Source organism: Tympanuchus pallidicinctus, unplaced genomic scaffold, assembly GCF_026119805.1.
Source record: "Tympanuchus pallidicinctus isolate F22 unplaced genomic scaffold, pur_lepc_1.0 scaffold18, whole genome shotgun sequence".
NCBI classification, from domain to species: Eukaryota; Metazoa; Chordata; class Aves; order Galliformes; family Phasianidae; genus Tympanuchus; species Tympanuchus pallidicinctus.
In genome coordinates this window covers 830,951-847,160 of record NW_026294699.1, presented here as the reverse complement: position 1 = coordinate 847,160, position 16,210 = coordinate 830,951, and the positions used below count along the sequence as shown (strand labels likewise).

General features: G+C 43.0%; 1 protein-coding gene across 32 annotated transcripts in view; it reads left to right on the top strand.

Annotated features, from left to right (window-relative positions):
• Positions 1-16,210, top strand: part of MAPK8IP3 (mitogen-activated protein kinase 8 interacting protein 3) — a 72,583-nt gene that overhangs the window by 16,009 nt on the left and 40,364 nt on the right. For 13 of the 32 annotated variants that reach the window (XM_052680574.1, XM_052680578.1, XM_052680570.1 and 10 more), the window contains exons 2-7: positions 4,019-4,139; positions 4,834-4,904; positions 5,743-5,834; positions 8,192-8,215; positions 10,955-11,099; positions 15,796-16,042. In XM_052680574.1, coding sequence (XP_052536534.1) covers positions 4,019-4,139; positions 4,834-4,904; positions 5,743-5,834; positions 8,192-8,215; positions 10,955-11,099; positions 15,796-16,042 — 700 coding nt within the window. The other 19 variants (XM_052680577.1, XM_052680602.1, XM_052680587.1 and 16 more) reach the window with 9 other exon arrangements.

Below are 16,210 nucleotides of genomic sequence, written 5' to 3'. Positions count from 1 at the left end.
CAGTCAGCAAATGCAGCACTCGCTGCTCTCTGTGAGTTCTCCTGGTCTTACCAGGGGTTGCCCCAGCCCAAATGCAACACCCCACATTTGGCTTTGTTGAACCTCATTATGTTCATGGGGCCCCACTTCTCAAGCCTGTCCAGGTCCCTCTGTTTTATCAACAGCCTTTATCCAATATAATGGTATCTGCAAACTTGCTGAGGGTGCACTTGAAACCCTTGTCTGTCATTGATAAGGATTGGAACAGCACTGATTTCAAGAGAGACTCCTGAGGGATGCCAAGTCTTCCACCTGGACATAGAGTCATTGGCCACAACCCTCTGGCTGTGACCATCCAGGCAATCCTTTATCTGTTGAATAGTCTACCTTTCAGATCTATATTCCTCCACCTTAGAGGTAAGGATGTGATGTGATACCATGCCAGAGGCCTTGCAGAAGTCTAGGTAGATCATTTGCTCTTCCGTCTGCTGATGCCATCAGTCCATTGTGGAAGTCCACCAGATTGGCCAGGCACGATCTGCCCTTGGTGAAGCCTTGCAAAGCCTTACTGATTTTTAGTTCAGCATCAAGAGAGGTGTTCAGCTTCATCTTTCTGCATCCGATTGCAGCATCTAGATAGGATTGACAGTGCACAGTGTTAAAGGAAAAAGAGTAAAATAAACCACAGTAAAACAGAGGGATCATTTTCCTGTGATGCCTGCTTTATTTGTGAATGTACACATGGAAAAAAGATGACTTTTGAATCAGTGTCTCCTCTGCCTGTTCATTTTCAGAGGGCTTAGAAAGGGTGAAATCTTTCTCTTTTTTGAGTTAGTGAGAACTTTCCCACAGCTCCAGTACAAGCAGGGTTGGTTGTACGCTACATGTTCATGTAGTCTAGTATTAAATGGGGAGATTGGTGGCCCTGCATGTGGCAGGAGGGTTAGAGATTCGTGATTCTTGAGGTCCCTTCCATCCCTGACCATTCTGTGTAATGAAAGAAATGGAAAATGTGAAATGAATGTGAATTCACTGAGCTGCATTCACTCAACGTTATGTTTTAAAACTAAGCACGTCTGCCTCAGAGTCAGGTGATAAAAAAAATAACCAAAATTCACTATTCCTGAGTTGGAGGAGACCCACAGGGATCATCAACTTGCTGTCATCAAACCCCCAGCTCCTCTTCTGTGGGGCTGCTTGTCTCCCAGTCTGTGCACAGAGCCAGGGCTGCCCTGTCCCAGTGCAGGTTCTGGTGCTCGGCTCTTGTTAGACTTCATGGTGTTGGTGATTGTTCGTCCCTCTAGTTTTTCACCATCTCCCTGAGAGACCACTCCTCCCAAATTTAGGAATTTCCTGGGCTGTTTGTATCAGCTGTGTGGTATTGTCAGTTAACATCTGGTGAGTTGAAGTCACCCGTAAGGACCGGGGTGGCTGATCTACAGGGCTCTCTTTGTTCCTTGAAGAACAATTCCTCCGTGTCCCTGTGCTTTCTGGGTGGCCGCTCCACAGCTCACACTTTATTCTTGTCTTGACTTTCTGATGCATGGGGAGACGCTGGCTGAGAGATTCTGATGCAGGAACAGCTAAAAAGTGTTTTGGAGCCAGACAGAGTAAGGAGCCTTTGGTCCTTGTGCCCAAGAGCTGGTGTTCGATCTCTGTAGGAGACAGAGCAGGATATGCTGCAGTACACTTACCTGAGATGTTCTTCCCTGAGAGCACTTAGAGTGGCATTAATTTTTAATATTGCTGTCTCTGTTTCTTCTCCAAGTGGTTAGCTGATTTCTGGTTTTCTGTTTCTTTGATTACTTTGAGATTGCAAGACAGACAGGAACTGAGTAAGAAGAGACTTACTGTGGGACATTTAATCTTTCAGTCATTTTCTCTAAACTAAACCCAAGCATCAGTAGCAAATCCAGGAATCCTATTAAAGTTGACCTACATAGTGGGAATAAAATTGGTCTCATGCCTTCTTTTGCTTTGAATGTTTTCCTTAACGCCAGTTAATGTTTCTGGCTACTATAAGCATAATTCCTGCCTGGCTGGGTGGCACATTCCTGGGTGAGGAACTGGGGAAAGCTGGGCCCCTCGAGCCAAGAAAGCTGTGCAGGAGTGAAAGCCAGGCAAGTGAGATGCGACAGGGATTTAGCAGTTGGCTGTAATTAGAAGTTTGTCAACAGAGCATTAGTGTGGAGCACTTCCAGCAAATCCCTGAGAGGAGGCAGAAGAAAACACTTCTTTTCTTAGTACAGATTCAACCAGTCCAAACCAAGTTAAATGGCTTCTTTAGGTCTGTTGTTCAGTGTGGCTACCTTGGTTAGAACTTTTTTTTTCTTCCTTTTTTTTAGTCAGAGTTGAATGATACAGTTATTCTGGAAACCATATCACAGAATGGCCCTGGTTGGAAGGGACCTCCAGGATCATAAAGCTGATAAATCTGAATTCCAAACCCCCCTCTCTTCCCCCCCCAACGCCCTCTGCATGCAGGGCCACCAGCCTCCCCATTTCATACCAGCCCAGGCTGCCCAGGACCCATCCAACCTGGCCTTGACCACCTCCAGGGATGGACGGGGCATCCACAGCCTCTCTGGGCAGCTGTTCCAGCACCTCACCACTCTCTCTGTAAAGAACTTCCCCTGACATCCAACCTCAATCTTCACTCCCCGGTCTTCAAACCATTTCCCCTTGTCCTGCTGTTATCCACCCTTTCCAAGAGTTGCCTCCCCTCCTGTCTGTAGGCTCCCTTTAGGTACTGCAGGCTGCAATGAAGTCACCCCGCAGCTGCCTTTTCTCCAGGCTGAACAAGCCCAGCTCCCTCAGCCTGTCTTCATAGGTGCACCAGTCCTGCAGTATCTCTGTGGCTCTCCTCTGGACCCTCTCCAGCAGCTCTCTGTCTTTCTTGTACTGGGGGCCCAGACGTGGATACATTACTGGGGAATAAGAATTTCAAGAATAAGTCTGCCTTTCTCAGAGTCCATAAAGTGGTTTGCTGGTTGTTGGTTAGTGACTGCGTGGTTTTTATGTTGAATTGACATTTCAGAGAAAAAAAAAAAATCTAAAATTTTTTACAGACTCAAAATTTAATGAAAGAAGGGGTATTGTGATACATCAGGGCAGAACGGAAAAGAAAGATGAAGGCTCTGTAAGGATTAAAAGCACAGAGTGCAGGAGAATGAGGCATAGCCGAAATGCTTGTATGCTTTTCTGTAGATAAAGGTTTGTAGGAATAAAAAGTGTTTCATTGTTGAGGTGAATTTACTGATGTCCAGAGAAGGCTGGCTGGGATTTCCTTCCTGCGAGGTCTCGTCAGCCACTGCTTCCTTTCTGCACTGATTGAGGCGTAACTCAGTTTACAGAACTGAGAGAGTAAGACTCAAGTTTTTTTCAGCAACTCAGGAGTTTAGAAGTGCAATCCTTACAGAATCATCTCTTTCAGAGTTACTCTGTTTTTTGTCATGTAACTCTCTATCCCTTATTTGATGTATGCCTTTTCCCTAACCTCTGGTTGAAGATCTGGGAAGTGGAATGCAAAGGTGACTGTGAGGTCTGATGGTTGTGGATAGGTTTTCTGCAAGACTTGTATGTTTGCTGCAAAGCTTAGGTGCGACATCATTTATAGTGGAGGTTCTCTGATGTCTGAAGGAGATTTCTGACATAGGCGCTTCTAAATGCGTGACTGTAGGCACAACATTCGTCTTTTCTGACATAAAACTAACAGGAGTCCAAATTCAGCCGAGCATGACGAATAAAGATGTTGCTGAAGATGATAGAATCATATTGGTTTACATAATTTGCTTTGGACAATAACTTATATCTTAATGATACACAGAATACACCTTTTACTTTGTTTTATAAGATACTATTTCTATCTTGATTAGAGGCCGTTATACTACTTAAAGCATGTGGAGATTCTCATCTCTTGCTTTTTGTGTGCATATGTACCCACACAACATGGGAGGAGAGGAGGGGAAAAGTCATATAGCACAAACACTTTATGTTTGTTCCTCATCCTTGCTTCCTTCTCTGGCTTTTTCCTGTCCAGAAGTTTATAGAGTTTGAAGATGCACTGGAACAGGAGAAGAAGGAGCTACAAATCCAAGTGGAACACCTTGAATTTCAGACTCGACAGTTGGAGCTGAAGACCAAAAACTATGCAGATCAGAGTAAGCAAAGTTGTGCACCAGTTATGATTATGTAGTTTGCTTTCCGTGAGTATATACTTGCAGATATTTTTCATGTGCTCTTTTTTTTTTTGTCATTCGTTTTAATGTAATTTATGCAAAGCCTGAAATCTTTGGCTGTCCCTTTCTTTGGTACAAAATTCTGAGCCATCTATAGGGTGGCTATATCCACACTAGTTTAGTACAGGTTTCGTTGTTTCTCTTGCATGGAGCATGCCTAATCTCCCCAGCTGTAAGGTCTGGACCATTGCTGAAGGTTTTGATATCTGGTTTTTAGTTTCTCCTTGTACCTGAAAAGAACCTCCCATGTTTTTCGTCATATAAACGAATGCATTTTGTTGGTTAAGGTTCCCATCACGTTCTGTCTAACACTCCTTCTACTGAAACAGCCAGAGTCACCCGCCCCAAAGGATAATTTAAATTGTTGTCAAACCACCACACTTAAGAGGCACCAGGCTCAGGAGTTCTGTTTTTACACTTGTCTTGCACCACCATGAAGTGACTTTGTAATGAAAACCACATTATTATGCATTATTGTGTTCCTTTTTGTTCAGTAGGTAGGAATTCATTTTCAGCACAGCATACCTATTTTGTGGTACAAGTTTTGAGATTTCTCTAGATTCTTTGAGGGTCTTAATCTGTATGTTAGCTAATGGTTGGAATCTTTTTTTGGCAGTTTCACGGCTGGAAGAGCGTGAATCAGAAATGAAGAAAGAGTACAATGCTTTACATCAGCGTCACACAGAGGTAAGCTTTTGTCTGTTACCTTCCAAATAAACAAATATTACAAATAAATATTCCAAATAAAACAAATTCCAAATAAACTCTTAGTTTACTCATAAAATCATGTCTGAGGATTCAGTTTTGTCATCCTGGCAGTGACTAGAGCTTCTGAACTTTGAGAACATCAAAATTATCTAAAGGGAGGCTGCAAGGAGGATGAAGCCATGCTCTTTTCAATGGTGCCCATTGCCAGTCAGAGGGCACAGAAGGTTCTGTCTCAATGTCAGATAGCACTTCTCTGTGTTTAGGTGACCGGGTGCTGGCACAGGTTGTGTAAGGAGATTGTGGAATCTCCTTACCTGGGGATGTTCACAAACTGTCTGGGCATGGTCCTTTGTGACCTGCCTTGGATGGCCCTGCCTAAATAGGAGCATTGGACAAGACAACCTCCAGAGGTCCCTTCTAACCTCACTGGTCAGTAATTCTGTGAACAGAGCTCTCCTCTCTCACCTTCCACAACTAACCAGCCTCATGGAGACCTGTATAAATGTTGGATATGCTTTTTCATGGCTTAAGGTTAAGCTTAAGCCATTTCTGACACGGTTTTGTGACAGATTTTCTGTCAGACTTGTCCATTCACTTACGTTATCAGTTTAAAAAAAAAAAAAAAAAAAAAGAAGCAAAGATGAGTGTTTTTTTATATGTATATATATTTTTAAGAAAAAGGAACATTGGAAATGAATCTGGAAAACAGTATTCAAAAAACAGGAATCACAGAATATCTCGAGTTGGAAGGGACACATAACGATTGAGTCCCATAGAGTCTTTTCAGTTTGGCTCATGTATGTTTTCCTCTTCACAGATGATTCAGACCTACGTGGAACACATCGAGCGATCCAAAATGCAGCAGGTTGGGGGAAATAATCAAACTGAGGGCAGTGTACCTGGGAGAAGGTAGGACCATAACCTCTCCATATAATGTTTGCCATCCAGGAACGTATAAAATGAGTGCATATTTGTGAGAGAAAGAAACCAGACAAAGGATCTTTCCTTGTGGGCATGGATTATACCTGAAGCTTTTTGTAATGTGTTGATGATGATTTATAGGTAAGTTCTCTAAGGTTTGACAGAGGAGTTTTGTGTGTTCTGTTACAAAGCTTAGACTTTATGGTGCTGCTGCAGATGGGGTCTTCTGGAAAGCGATGTTTGTGTTCTCAGGTGGCATGTAAAAGATTATCTATAAAATGGATGGAGATGGAAGAAGGCGTTCACTTGTGTGTGTGTGTCTGTGTGTATGTGTGATGGCCAGCAAAACTGGAGTAGTTAAATGCATTAGCCTTTATATAACTTCTCCCCCAGTTTCTTCAAGAGAAGATTTCTCTGAGTCAGTCACTCAGTAGACCTACTTATGCCCAAGAAAGTGATTTTTTTTCCCTCTGTTTTCATAGCACCAAACTGGTAAGAACCAGCCTCTGTTTAAAAGAATGGCAGTAGTACGAAATGAAATTCAGTGTATAAAAACACTATTTTTTGGAGCCTTACACTAAATTTAAAGCACAAAAATTCCAATTGCAATCATTTCATTACAGATACATTGTATGGACCAATAATATTGCCCATGGGCTGTGAAAGAAAAAAAAAAGTGGTGTTCCATAAATACTGATCAGAGAAGTAATAAATCAAATAAAGCATCGTATAAATCTATTTGTACTGAGTACAATCTATTAAGCCACTGAGATGTATAAAAAGATTATTTCAAATGAAGAAAAAAAAAAAAGAAATATGTTTAGAAAAAGGGAAGAATAAGGATATTTTAGTACCCTATGTTTAGATCTGTAACATTTAAATACTAAGGAGTCCACTGGGTTTGGGATAAAAAAAGCGGAAGGAATTGTCAGGTCTTGAAATAAGAAATTTAAGTTCTCTGGAAGCTGTGGCTTCCTTTTTCTGGATTGGAGTGCCTGGGAAGAAGTTCAGATTGTAGAAGTTTTGACTGTGTATTGTAAAACAGAAAAGGAGAGAGCAAGAGAGGCACAAACTCCTACCCCCAAGAGGGAGGCTTAATGTATTTGTTTTAGAGAGGAATAACTGAAGGTTGTGGTACTTGTAAAGTGGGCTGAATAGTAAGTTCTCAGTGCTATGTTTTCTGCAAAACAGTAAATTAATGTCGGGTCAGAGTGGCTAGAAGAATAAAACTGATTACAGACTACAGTGTTTGGAGTCCAGCGTTCTGGCCCCTTCCCATCTGAAGGTGGTGCTTTTCCAGTATACCAGTGGACAAGTATTGAAACCTATACAGGGAAGAAAGAGCAGAAGCTAGATGGTGTCCTCTCTAGGCAAACAGGGGCAACACGATGGGTATGGAAAGAGAAGATATGGTGTGAAAAGAACCAGTAGGTTGTAGGTTGTTCTTAGGATTGCAAGAGCACGTGTTCCTGACAGCTCCATCAACAGCCAAATTTGGAAAGGACTGCTTGAAATTGGTTCTGATGAGTTTTCCCTAATTGTGAAAAAAGCTAAAATTAATGGTGGCTTTTTGTTACCGTTCAGCGAAGGAAATACACAGTGAGAAATGTTTACTGCTTGTATCTGTAAGACCACCATTCTCTGATGTGAAGGACAAAACTTTCACTGAGGATTGTCTCTGTGATGGAAGAACGCTTTTACATGTGACATATTGCTAGTTCCTGGAAGAATGCAAAAATAGAGGAGCTCTCTATGTCTGTCACAGCCCCTGCCAGGCCTCCATCTGAGTCTGTAGGAACAACAACTGGAAAGTGGGTTGTCTTCCTTCATTTCAAGCTTTGTGCTGTTCGTGTGTGCTGTGTTTGTGTATGCTTGTGCCTTTGAGGGATGTGTGTTCTTGTGTCTCTGCACAGCTGTGTGAGTTGGTATGCTGATGTGTTTTGGGGAGGGATATGGCTGTAATCTCTCACTGTCTTCGTAGGTGTTTGTGAGTGCATTTGGTTGCTTTCACCTGTGGATGTGCTTGGGTGTGTTTTGTATGATAGTCTATGTAGGTACATGTTTGCATAAGGCCATAAATACACCAAGGATGCTTGCTTATCACTTGAGAGAAGATAGTGCAATAAATGCTGGGTATGTGTGTGTCTACTGCCATCTGAGCAGGGGGACGAGTATAGTGCACACCTTCATGTAGTAAGAATAAAAATGCATGCACATGCTTTCTCTGATAGGGCTGCACGTTTGCATGACCTTCATTCTCTAATTGTTGTTGTTGTTTTGTTTTTTTTTGTCCTGCTTTTTGTGCAATTGCTGCTCTGTTTTGGCTGTTACGTTTGTCGCTGCAGTCATCGCCAGTCATGGAGGAAAAGGTAAATCCTACTGCTGCATCTTAACTTTGTTAATCATAGTTTCGGAGTTTGCTGTTGGGTGGCCATGGTGTGATGCTGAAAGGCCTGTTTGCCCTCTTTGTGTACTGACATCTGCATTACACTCACACACAGCACGCTTCCCTTGGCTGGTGCAGAGGGAGCCAGCAAGCTGCTAAATCGGGAAGGATGTGTGCACTCAAAAGCAGAAAGTGCAGGTCCCAAACCAGGATCATCCCTGTGTAATTGGACTTCTGCACTTCACTTCCCAGAATATTTTAAAAAGTTGTCTTTTCTCCCTTTAATTAGAATCGTGGAATCGCCAAGGTTGGAAAAAACCTCCAATCATCCAATCCAACTATCCACCTATCACCAATATTTCCCTTCTAAACCACAACCCTTCCTACTGCATCTACACGTTTCTTGAACACTTCCTATAGGAGTACAAAATAGGCATATTTTCTAGGCAGGGCAGGGAATGCATGTACCAGTAACTGTCAGAAAGCACATCTGACTTTGGGTGAGGCAGAGTTCTGCACACCCAGCCTACAAAGAGGGCAGTTACCATCTTGCAGTGATGGCAAACACAGTAGTTCTGTTACATTTTCTAAGCTTTAGGCTGTTACGGGAGGAGCATTCTGATCCAGGTTTTGGCTACTGCAAGCCACTGCAGAGGCTTTTGCTGTTTTCCTCACAACACACAGTAGAAATAACCGAGTGCTCAGGGTCCCTCTGGACCAGAAGGACGTGGGTGTACGAAAGTCACTCCAAAGGGCTGTAGTCAGCACTGAAAATTTCTGCCAACCCTGAGGATATTCTGAACTACTTTGAGGACTGGTAACACCAACATCAAGACTGCAAAACTGAAGTTAGTTTTCCTGCAGTTTTTGCTCTTCCCTGGGAGATGCAGAAGAGGCTGGAAAGTATTTTCAGAGAAACACAGTGTGGAAATTTTCAATGCAGCTTTCCTTGCAGTCTACATCAAAATACTTCCCTGAAGATCCTACAGTTTCTGATGTTACTTCATACTTCTCTTCTTTGTTAGCACAGATGATAAAGTTCATGTAGTCTGTGTACATTCAATGGGATCTGACAAATTACCTGAAGATGAGGTATAATTTAACATCAGAGTCAGCATGTGTTTGGGATGGCCCCATTTCTCCTGAGTTTCTGCATGTTAGGCCGTACTAATTAGGCCATAATCTCAGAAGTGTTTATAGTATACTGTCAGATAATTTGACACCTGTTTTTTAGAAATAAATTATTTTTAAGAATATTTTAGAGCTATAGAACTTTTCTCAAGCTGTAATGCAGCTGTGAAGTGTGATGTCCCTAGGGCCATCGTTTTCGTAGCTGTGCTGCTTTTGTAAGAGGATTTATTTACAAAATTTCTCTGTGTGAATCTTTAGGATTTTCAGGAGAAGATTTTAATGGGGATTCTTAAGAAAAGTTTCCCAAGTCTCCCTGCTGGACCACAGTGAAAATCCCTTTTTGCCTCTCCTGCTTTTCCCAGATGGGCCACAGCAAGCAGTCACTCCAAGCAGGAGCCACACTGGCATAGCAGTGCAGCGTGCCGTGTCAGCTGGGCAGTGCTCAGAACAGAAAGGCTGAGCATTTCTCTATTCTGTTAGACATTTTGCTTTTGCTTTGTTAATGAACTCTTTTCTGCCCCTGTGTCAGTGTGTTTGAGTTGGTCTTGGGGCGGCCTTAGGTGCAGCTGCAGTTGTTTTCACCCATGGTCACAGACCACAGAATCACAAAACATTTGGATTGAAGGGACCTCTGGAGGCCACCTGGTCCCACTCTGTGATGGTGGTAGCTAAGCTGAATTTTAGCAAAATGATTGCTATGTCCCTTAGCAGCACTGAACTGGGCTGGTGTGGAGCCTGGTGGAGAGGGAAGCAGATCAGTGTTTCGCAAGGAGGTGCCCACTGCTGCCCTGTTTCTGGAGTGTTCATGCTGACAAGCCACTTCCTTTCTTTGAATTTCCACCTCCACTGCTTGCTCTATATTTTCTCCCACTGGGACTTGGTCCCAAAATCTGTGCCAGCTTACATATTCAGTATCAAATCCACAGCTCGCTGGTCACCTGCATTTGCCAGAAAAAGAGTGGTGAAGAAAATGTATTTATTTATGAGTTTGTTTAAATTCTGAATTTTGATGGACTGTAGTTAGATATGGAGAGTGGATCATGGAATGCAAGTATTACTTCTTTTGCTTAGTATTGGAAATGATCCCAAACCCACTGATTTCTGCTGTTGGTGTAAACCAGGTTTGGGGTGGAATGTACAAAAGTGGCATGTAGGTGACTCAATTCAGCCTCTTTTCTTCATTCAGTGATGACCATTTTGTTGTGGGATTGTCTGCTGTGGCTTGTTTTCCCACAGTACATCTGTATCTCAAAGGACACATTGGTTTAAATTGGCTCAGTTCATTGCACTTCTGCATTTCCTTGAAACATTGCATGGAGGTGGTGATGTCAGTTGTGCCTGTTTTGGTCTCTTCACCCCTTCAGACTTTCTAGGAATATGCTTGGCTCTACCTGTAGACACCCTGGATCTGAACAAGCAGCACCATGGAGCTGTGGGTTTGGGAGTCCACCCAGCTCCTAATTTGGGAGGAGTGCAATTCTATTTCTAATAACTAATATTTCGCATGAGCTAGTGTGCTGTTTCTTTTGGGTATGAACCTTGTAAACAGCTAACAGATTGGCTTTTCCTCTCTCTCTGTTTCTCTGTTTAGCAGGAAGGAACGTCCTAACTCTCTGAATGTCTTCCCCCTCGCGGATGGCATGGTACGTGGGCAGATAGGGGCCAAGATCGTCCCAACACTGGACCACTGGCACCTGAGTGACCTCGGCCAGCTGCAGTCCAACTCCAGCTACAAGGTTTTATAGACCATCTCGGAGCAAGGGTTTCCCACTCTGCAACTGTCAATAGCATCCCATGTTTTCATTAAGGTGGAGATTAACCTGTGTCCATAACCCTTTGCAGCCTCTTCCTGCTGTGCGTTTTCTCCTGTGATGGCTGTGCTGAGGAGGGAGGATGTCCATCACAGATCTGGCGTATGGGGCAGGAGGGATTTATACAGCTCCTCATGCTTGCTACCTCCTTGTCTCAGTGTTAATCTCCTTTATTTGGCTGGCCCCGGGTTGAAAGGAGTGTGTGGAGGCAGCTAGAAATATAGGAAAGATAAAATCTTCAACTTTTTTAGCTTATTTGTGAGAGGAAATGATGGAGCCTGCCTCCTCTCTTCCCCTCAGTAATAACAAGGCTTTTGCTCCTCACCTGGGGCCAGGCATAGGGTTATACTTGCTCTTCAGCAGTTGTACTTTTTGTCTTACCACTCTTCTGGCCTTCCTATTTTCAGTTATAAGGAGTACTAAACCTCTCTGACTGCCCAAGTCCTGCACTGTGCTTAAAGCTCTTCACTTCCTCACACGTCTGGTCTGCAGCTCTATTCTTGCATTGTCTACATCCAATTCAGTGCACTGCCTTCTGCACTGGGGCTTGCTAGAATTTGGTGTGGTCATGGTAGCCACACCAAAGCAGCTGGATAGTTGTGCCTCTTGCTTCAGGTGCTCTGCTCTGCCATTTGGAGCCTGCTTTGAGCCCGAAGACCCAGAGGTTGTGCTCTTAGTTGACAGATTTGTGCATTTATTAACAGTTTATGCCATACATGATGAGCCATATTTCCCACATGCTGTACCTGTAGACTTCTCAAAGTCTTTGCTCAGAATCCTACCGAATTCCTCTTCAAGCAGTGTTTCCCAGGTGCCTGGTGGCAGGCCTGACAGCCAGCATGGCTTGCAGTATGTCCTCCCTGCAAAGCTTCTGGTCTGCTTTAAAAATACCTTATAAAGGGCTAGTCATATCCTACACCAATTTCTGGAAAGCTTTACTGCAATTAGGGAAGAGCAAAGCCACAGACAGTAGGATGAGGATGTGAAGGTGTGGCTTCAGGTAGACTAGGGTGTGCCAGCACATTGCTGTAGGTGTGCACACAGCAACCAAGATGTACAGAGACTTACTTCTGCAAATAACTTATTGCTCTGGATCTCCCAACTGAGCTGTACACTACTGTATGGATGTACTCTCAAGCTCTCTACTGGTCAGGCACATGTGGCAGGTGTAAGCCTCAGGGGAGCTGTAAGGAAGTTGAGGTCAAATCCACCTTCCAGACTTCTGAAGGTGTAATTCTTTCAGATGTATCACTGCAGAGCTTCTGGAAGGTTTTCTGTGAGAGCTGAGTGGAGCTCATCAGTAACTCAGGATCTGCATTACAGGAGAATACAACAGGAATCCAGATAAATTCTAAGCTTTGGTTTCCAAGCTGGGATAATGGAGAGTTACTGACTTGATAACTTTGTAATTTATTATTGGTGGTGTCAGGCAAAAAGACCATTTCCTGTAAAAAGAGAACATTGTGCAGAGGTAGTTCTGTGCTCCTCTACATGTATTTGATGGGTAGTTCTGGGGTTGGTGTTGATGCTTGTTAGGAAAATGCAGAAGGGGGAAACACACTGCGAAGGTCAGCTGATAGTGTGCAGATAGAGCTTGGGCTCTGGAAGATTTGGATAGCTAGTGTGTTATGGTGGATTTCCTAAGAGTATGGAACAAACCTATGAATAATTAAAAGGACTGATTAGCTGACTTGCTGGATTTGCAATTTGGAATGGAAAATTTTCCTCTTGCAAGCTACTTGTGTACTCTCTCTGACTAAATAGCATTTCTCAGCTCTTATGCATGACTGAAATCTCAGCAGTGGTGGTGCTCGTGCACTCCTTGCTTTTTCTTTATCTGCTCTGATGTTTCATTGACAATGACTGCAAACACATAACTTACTTTCTCAATATTTTTATCTTGACCTTTCTCTCTAGTTTTCCTCCTTCGTGGGGCCATATGTTAGTTATGTTTTAATTGTCCTTGTATACTTATTATGACTATTTTCTATTTAAGTTGCTGTCTTTGTTATTTTATTTTTACATTCATTTGCACATTTATTTTACATAATAATTTGGAGATGAAAGTCCTTAACGTTTTTGTTTTTATGTACTATGCTTTCAGTGTTATAACCATACAATTGTGACTACTCATGGTGACATATGACTGCTATGAATGTTGAGCCTTTGCAATGCATTTTGGAGGTCACTGCTACACATTTGATGTTTAGGAGGTTGACAGGTATGGCTGTAGGTAAGTGGTGGTTGTGGAGAGTATTCTTTGGGTGAGCTGTGGGCTATGCAGTGTGCCTCCCAGACTGCAGAGGAAAGCTGTACAAAAGGACAGTAGAAGGAAGTTTAATAGAGATTCTGGACTGTGAAGAAGAGTGCTTTGGTAGTGTTTACATTTGAGAGGAATTTCTCCAGGGCAGGCTGGTAGACTTAATAAAGGATGCTTTCTAGATGACTGTAAACTACAGATATATATAGTGAGTGTAATTACATGTGTAATTACTCCCTGATGTGCTCTGGGTGAAAGAAAGATAATGTCAATTAACAAGAAGCTATGGGATGTCTTCTCAATACAGGTATGTATCACTCTGTAGACACTGACAATGTAGAACTTGTAAATGACATCTAGATCCCAAGTGCAAGAAACTTCGTGTGTACACATGTAGTGTACCCATCTGCATGTCTCTTCTGCAGTGCTAAAATCCTCATGGACTTGTTATGCTTACATGTTGTGGGTACCAGAAGAAGCTTTGAATCTGTTCATCCAACAGAAGTTCCTTTTGGTTGGGGGAAGAGGTTTTGTGATTGCACTTTACACTTGGTGTTCTTTGTCCCTTTGTATGATAGAAAGCACAGCAGATAAAATGCAGCTGAAGTGTTAGAAGGTTTACTGGATCACATTCACAAAAACTGAATAAAACCATTAAAAAAGTAACTCATGAAACAATCTGAAGTGGAGGTGAGAAGTGTGGTTTCCACATGTATTCACAGTAAAGTGTTTCTATCCTAGTTTTGCTTGTAAAATCAGCAAACGTGCAGGGAAGCAATTGGAACTTCCAAGTAGGAATATGGGGGCTATTTGGACTGGCAGTGCAGAAACCAAACAAGTCATTGATTTTTTTGAATGGTCAAATATTAAAAATAAATCTTAACTTTTTATGTAAATGCACAGATGCAATATAAAGCCTTTGACTTCTGCAGTACAATGTACTGCAGGGTATTTTAAGATAGGCATAGAGGCCAGTCTAATTAAAGGAATGTGTTAATAAGATTCCAGATTAAAAAAAAAAAAAGGCTGCAAAGGGTTAATATATTTCAGTCTTTTCTATCATCCCATTTTGAATTGCTTTGTTATGTTGTGCAGTTAATATTACAACAGTAGAGCAAGCCTTAGAAATCGGTGAAGTGAACCAGCATCACAGCTCCGAGGATGGGAGGCCCTGAAGCAGCTGCTGAGCAGTCTGAGTCTTTGCAGCAGTTGCACAGGAGGGGAGAGGCAAGCAATAACAGTTATAGCTGAGTCTGGGTGTGCAGCTGCTGAATGTCACTGCACCCAATTGCAACTCATTAGCACGTATAACTCTCCAAATTCATTTTGCCATCTCCCTGCCGGCAGCAATTAGTGTGGGCTGCCATGAAGAAAGGAGAGATCTCATTTGCTCCTGGGAATGATTACTGCATCGGTCAAGGCGTTAATTGGCTGACTTTGAAGCGGTGCCACTTTAATGGACAAAGAAGGGCTGCAGTATAAAATCCTCACAGAGCCTTACAAGCCTCCTATGCTTTTCAAGAGGTGTTATGACAAGAAATGGGGCTGTAATGTCTGTAAAGCTGGACCTCATTTGTGCACATTTCACAATGGAAGTCTGTCGCCTATGTTAATTTGTCAGCTTCTTATTTTTGAGTTTCTGGGTCTTGCCTAATCAATCTGGGTAGACCATGCCTCTTTCTGCTGTGTTGTCAAGCCAGATCCATGCCTGGCTAGCTTCTGCATAACATCATGTGGGGACATAGGTCTTCCCCCACTAGCAAAATCAGACCATTCGTTTGCTAGCCACTTTGCTTCTGCAGTTTGGTGTCAAAAATACGCTGCTGTTCTCTCACCACAAGGGATTCTCATCCTGGTTATGTCAGTGGCTTACTGTAATGACAGCTTCTGGATCCTCTAAGAGCTCACGTCTTTCCCAAGCAATGCCCGTCTTACCTTCCAGTCTTGGGAAGTGCTGTCCTGGCTTACTGCAAGTGCCAAAGCCTTTCAGCTTCTGCTGTAGTCAGTGGCAATTGGAGGTGCTTTTCACTTATGAAAAGGCCTTCTTCCTTGAGGTGCATGATGAAGAGGTCACATAGTGATGTGACTTATGAAGATAAGTCTTCATAGTACGAGAAGAAGGATGTCGATCCTTTCACAGGTAGGATTTGCTTGCTGAGTTCAGCATGAGAACTCACTGCTACGTTCTGGTTGCAGTGCCATGTGTCACCAGTGAATGCTGGGCATTTAGTCGGTACAGTGAGCAAGGCACATTTTGCTTAATGCTTTAAGGCAGCCATATACCAACAAATCGGAGATTAACTGAAATAAATAGCTCTGCTTTTGCCTTTTTGTTCTTTTCCTACCCTGGAATCGCCGTAGTGTCCCCAGGATGAAATGTCTGAATCTGGGCAGTCCTCAGCAGCTGCCACGCCGAGCACCACCGGAACCAAGTCCAACACTCCCACATCATCTGTGCCCTCTGCTGCTGTCACGCCCCTGAACGAGAGCATCCAACCCATCAGTGAATACAACGGCACAACCAAGGGCAACAAGAGGACACGAGAAAAGCGGAACAGCCGGAACATGGAAGTGCAGGTCACACAGGAGATGAGGAACGTCAGCATAGGTATGGGAGCTGGAGCATGTGTTCTTGATCAGGAAATTAATTTCCTTCGCAGTGCTTGTGTCCTTCTGTAACAGGAGAGGGCTGGGAGACTGATACGTAATCAGCTTCTATCCCAAATAGAATAAAGTGTGAGCTTTTTTCTGAGTAGCAAACTTTGTTAAAAAGTCA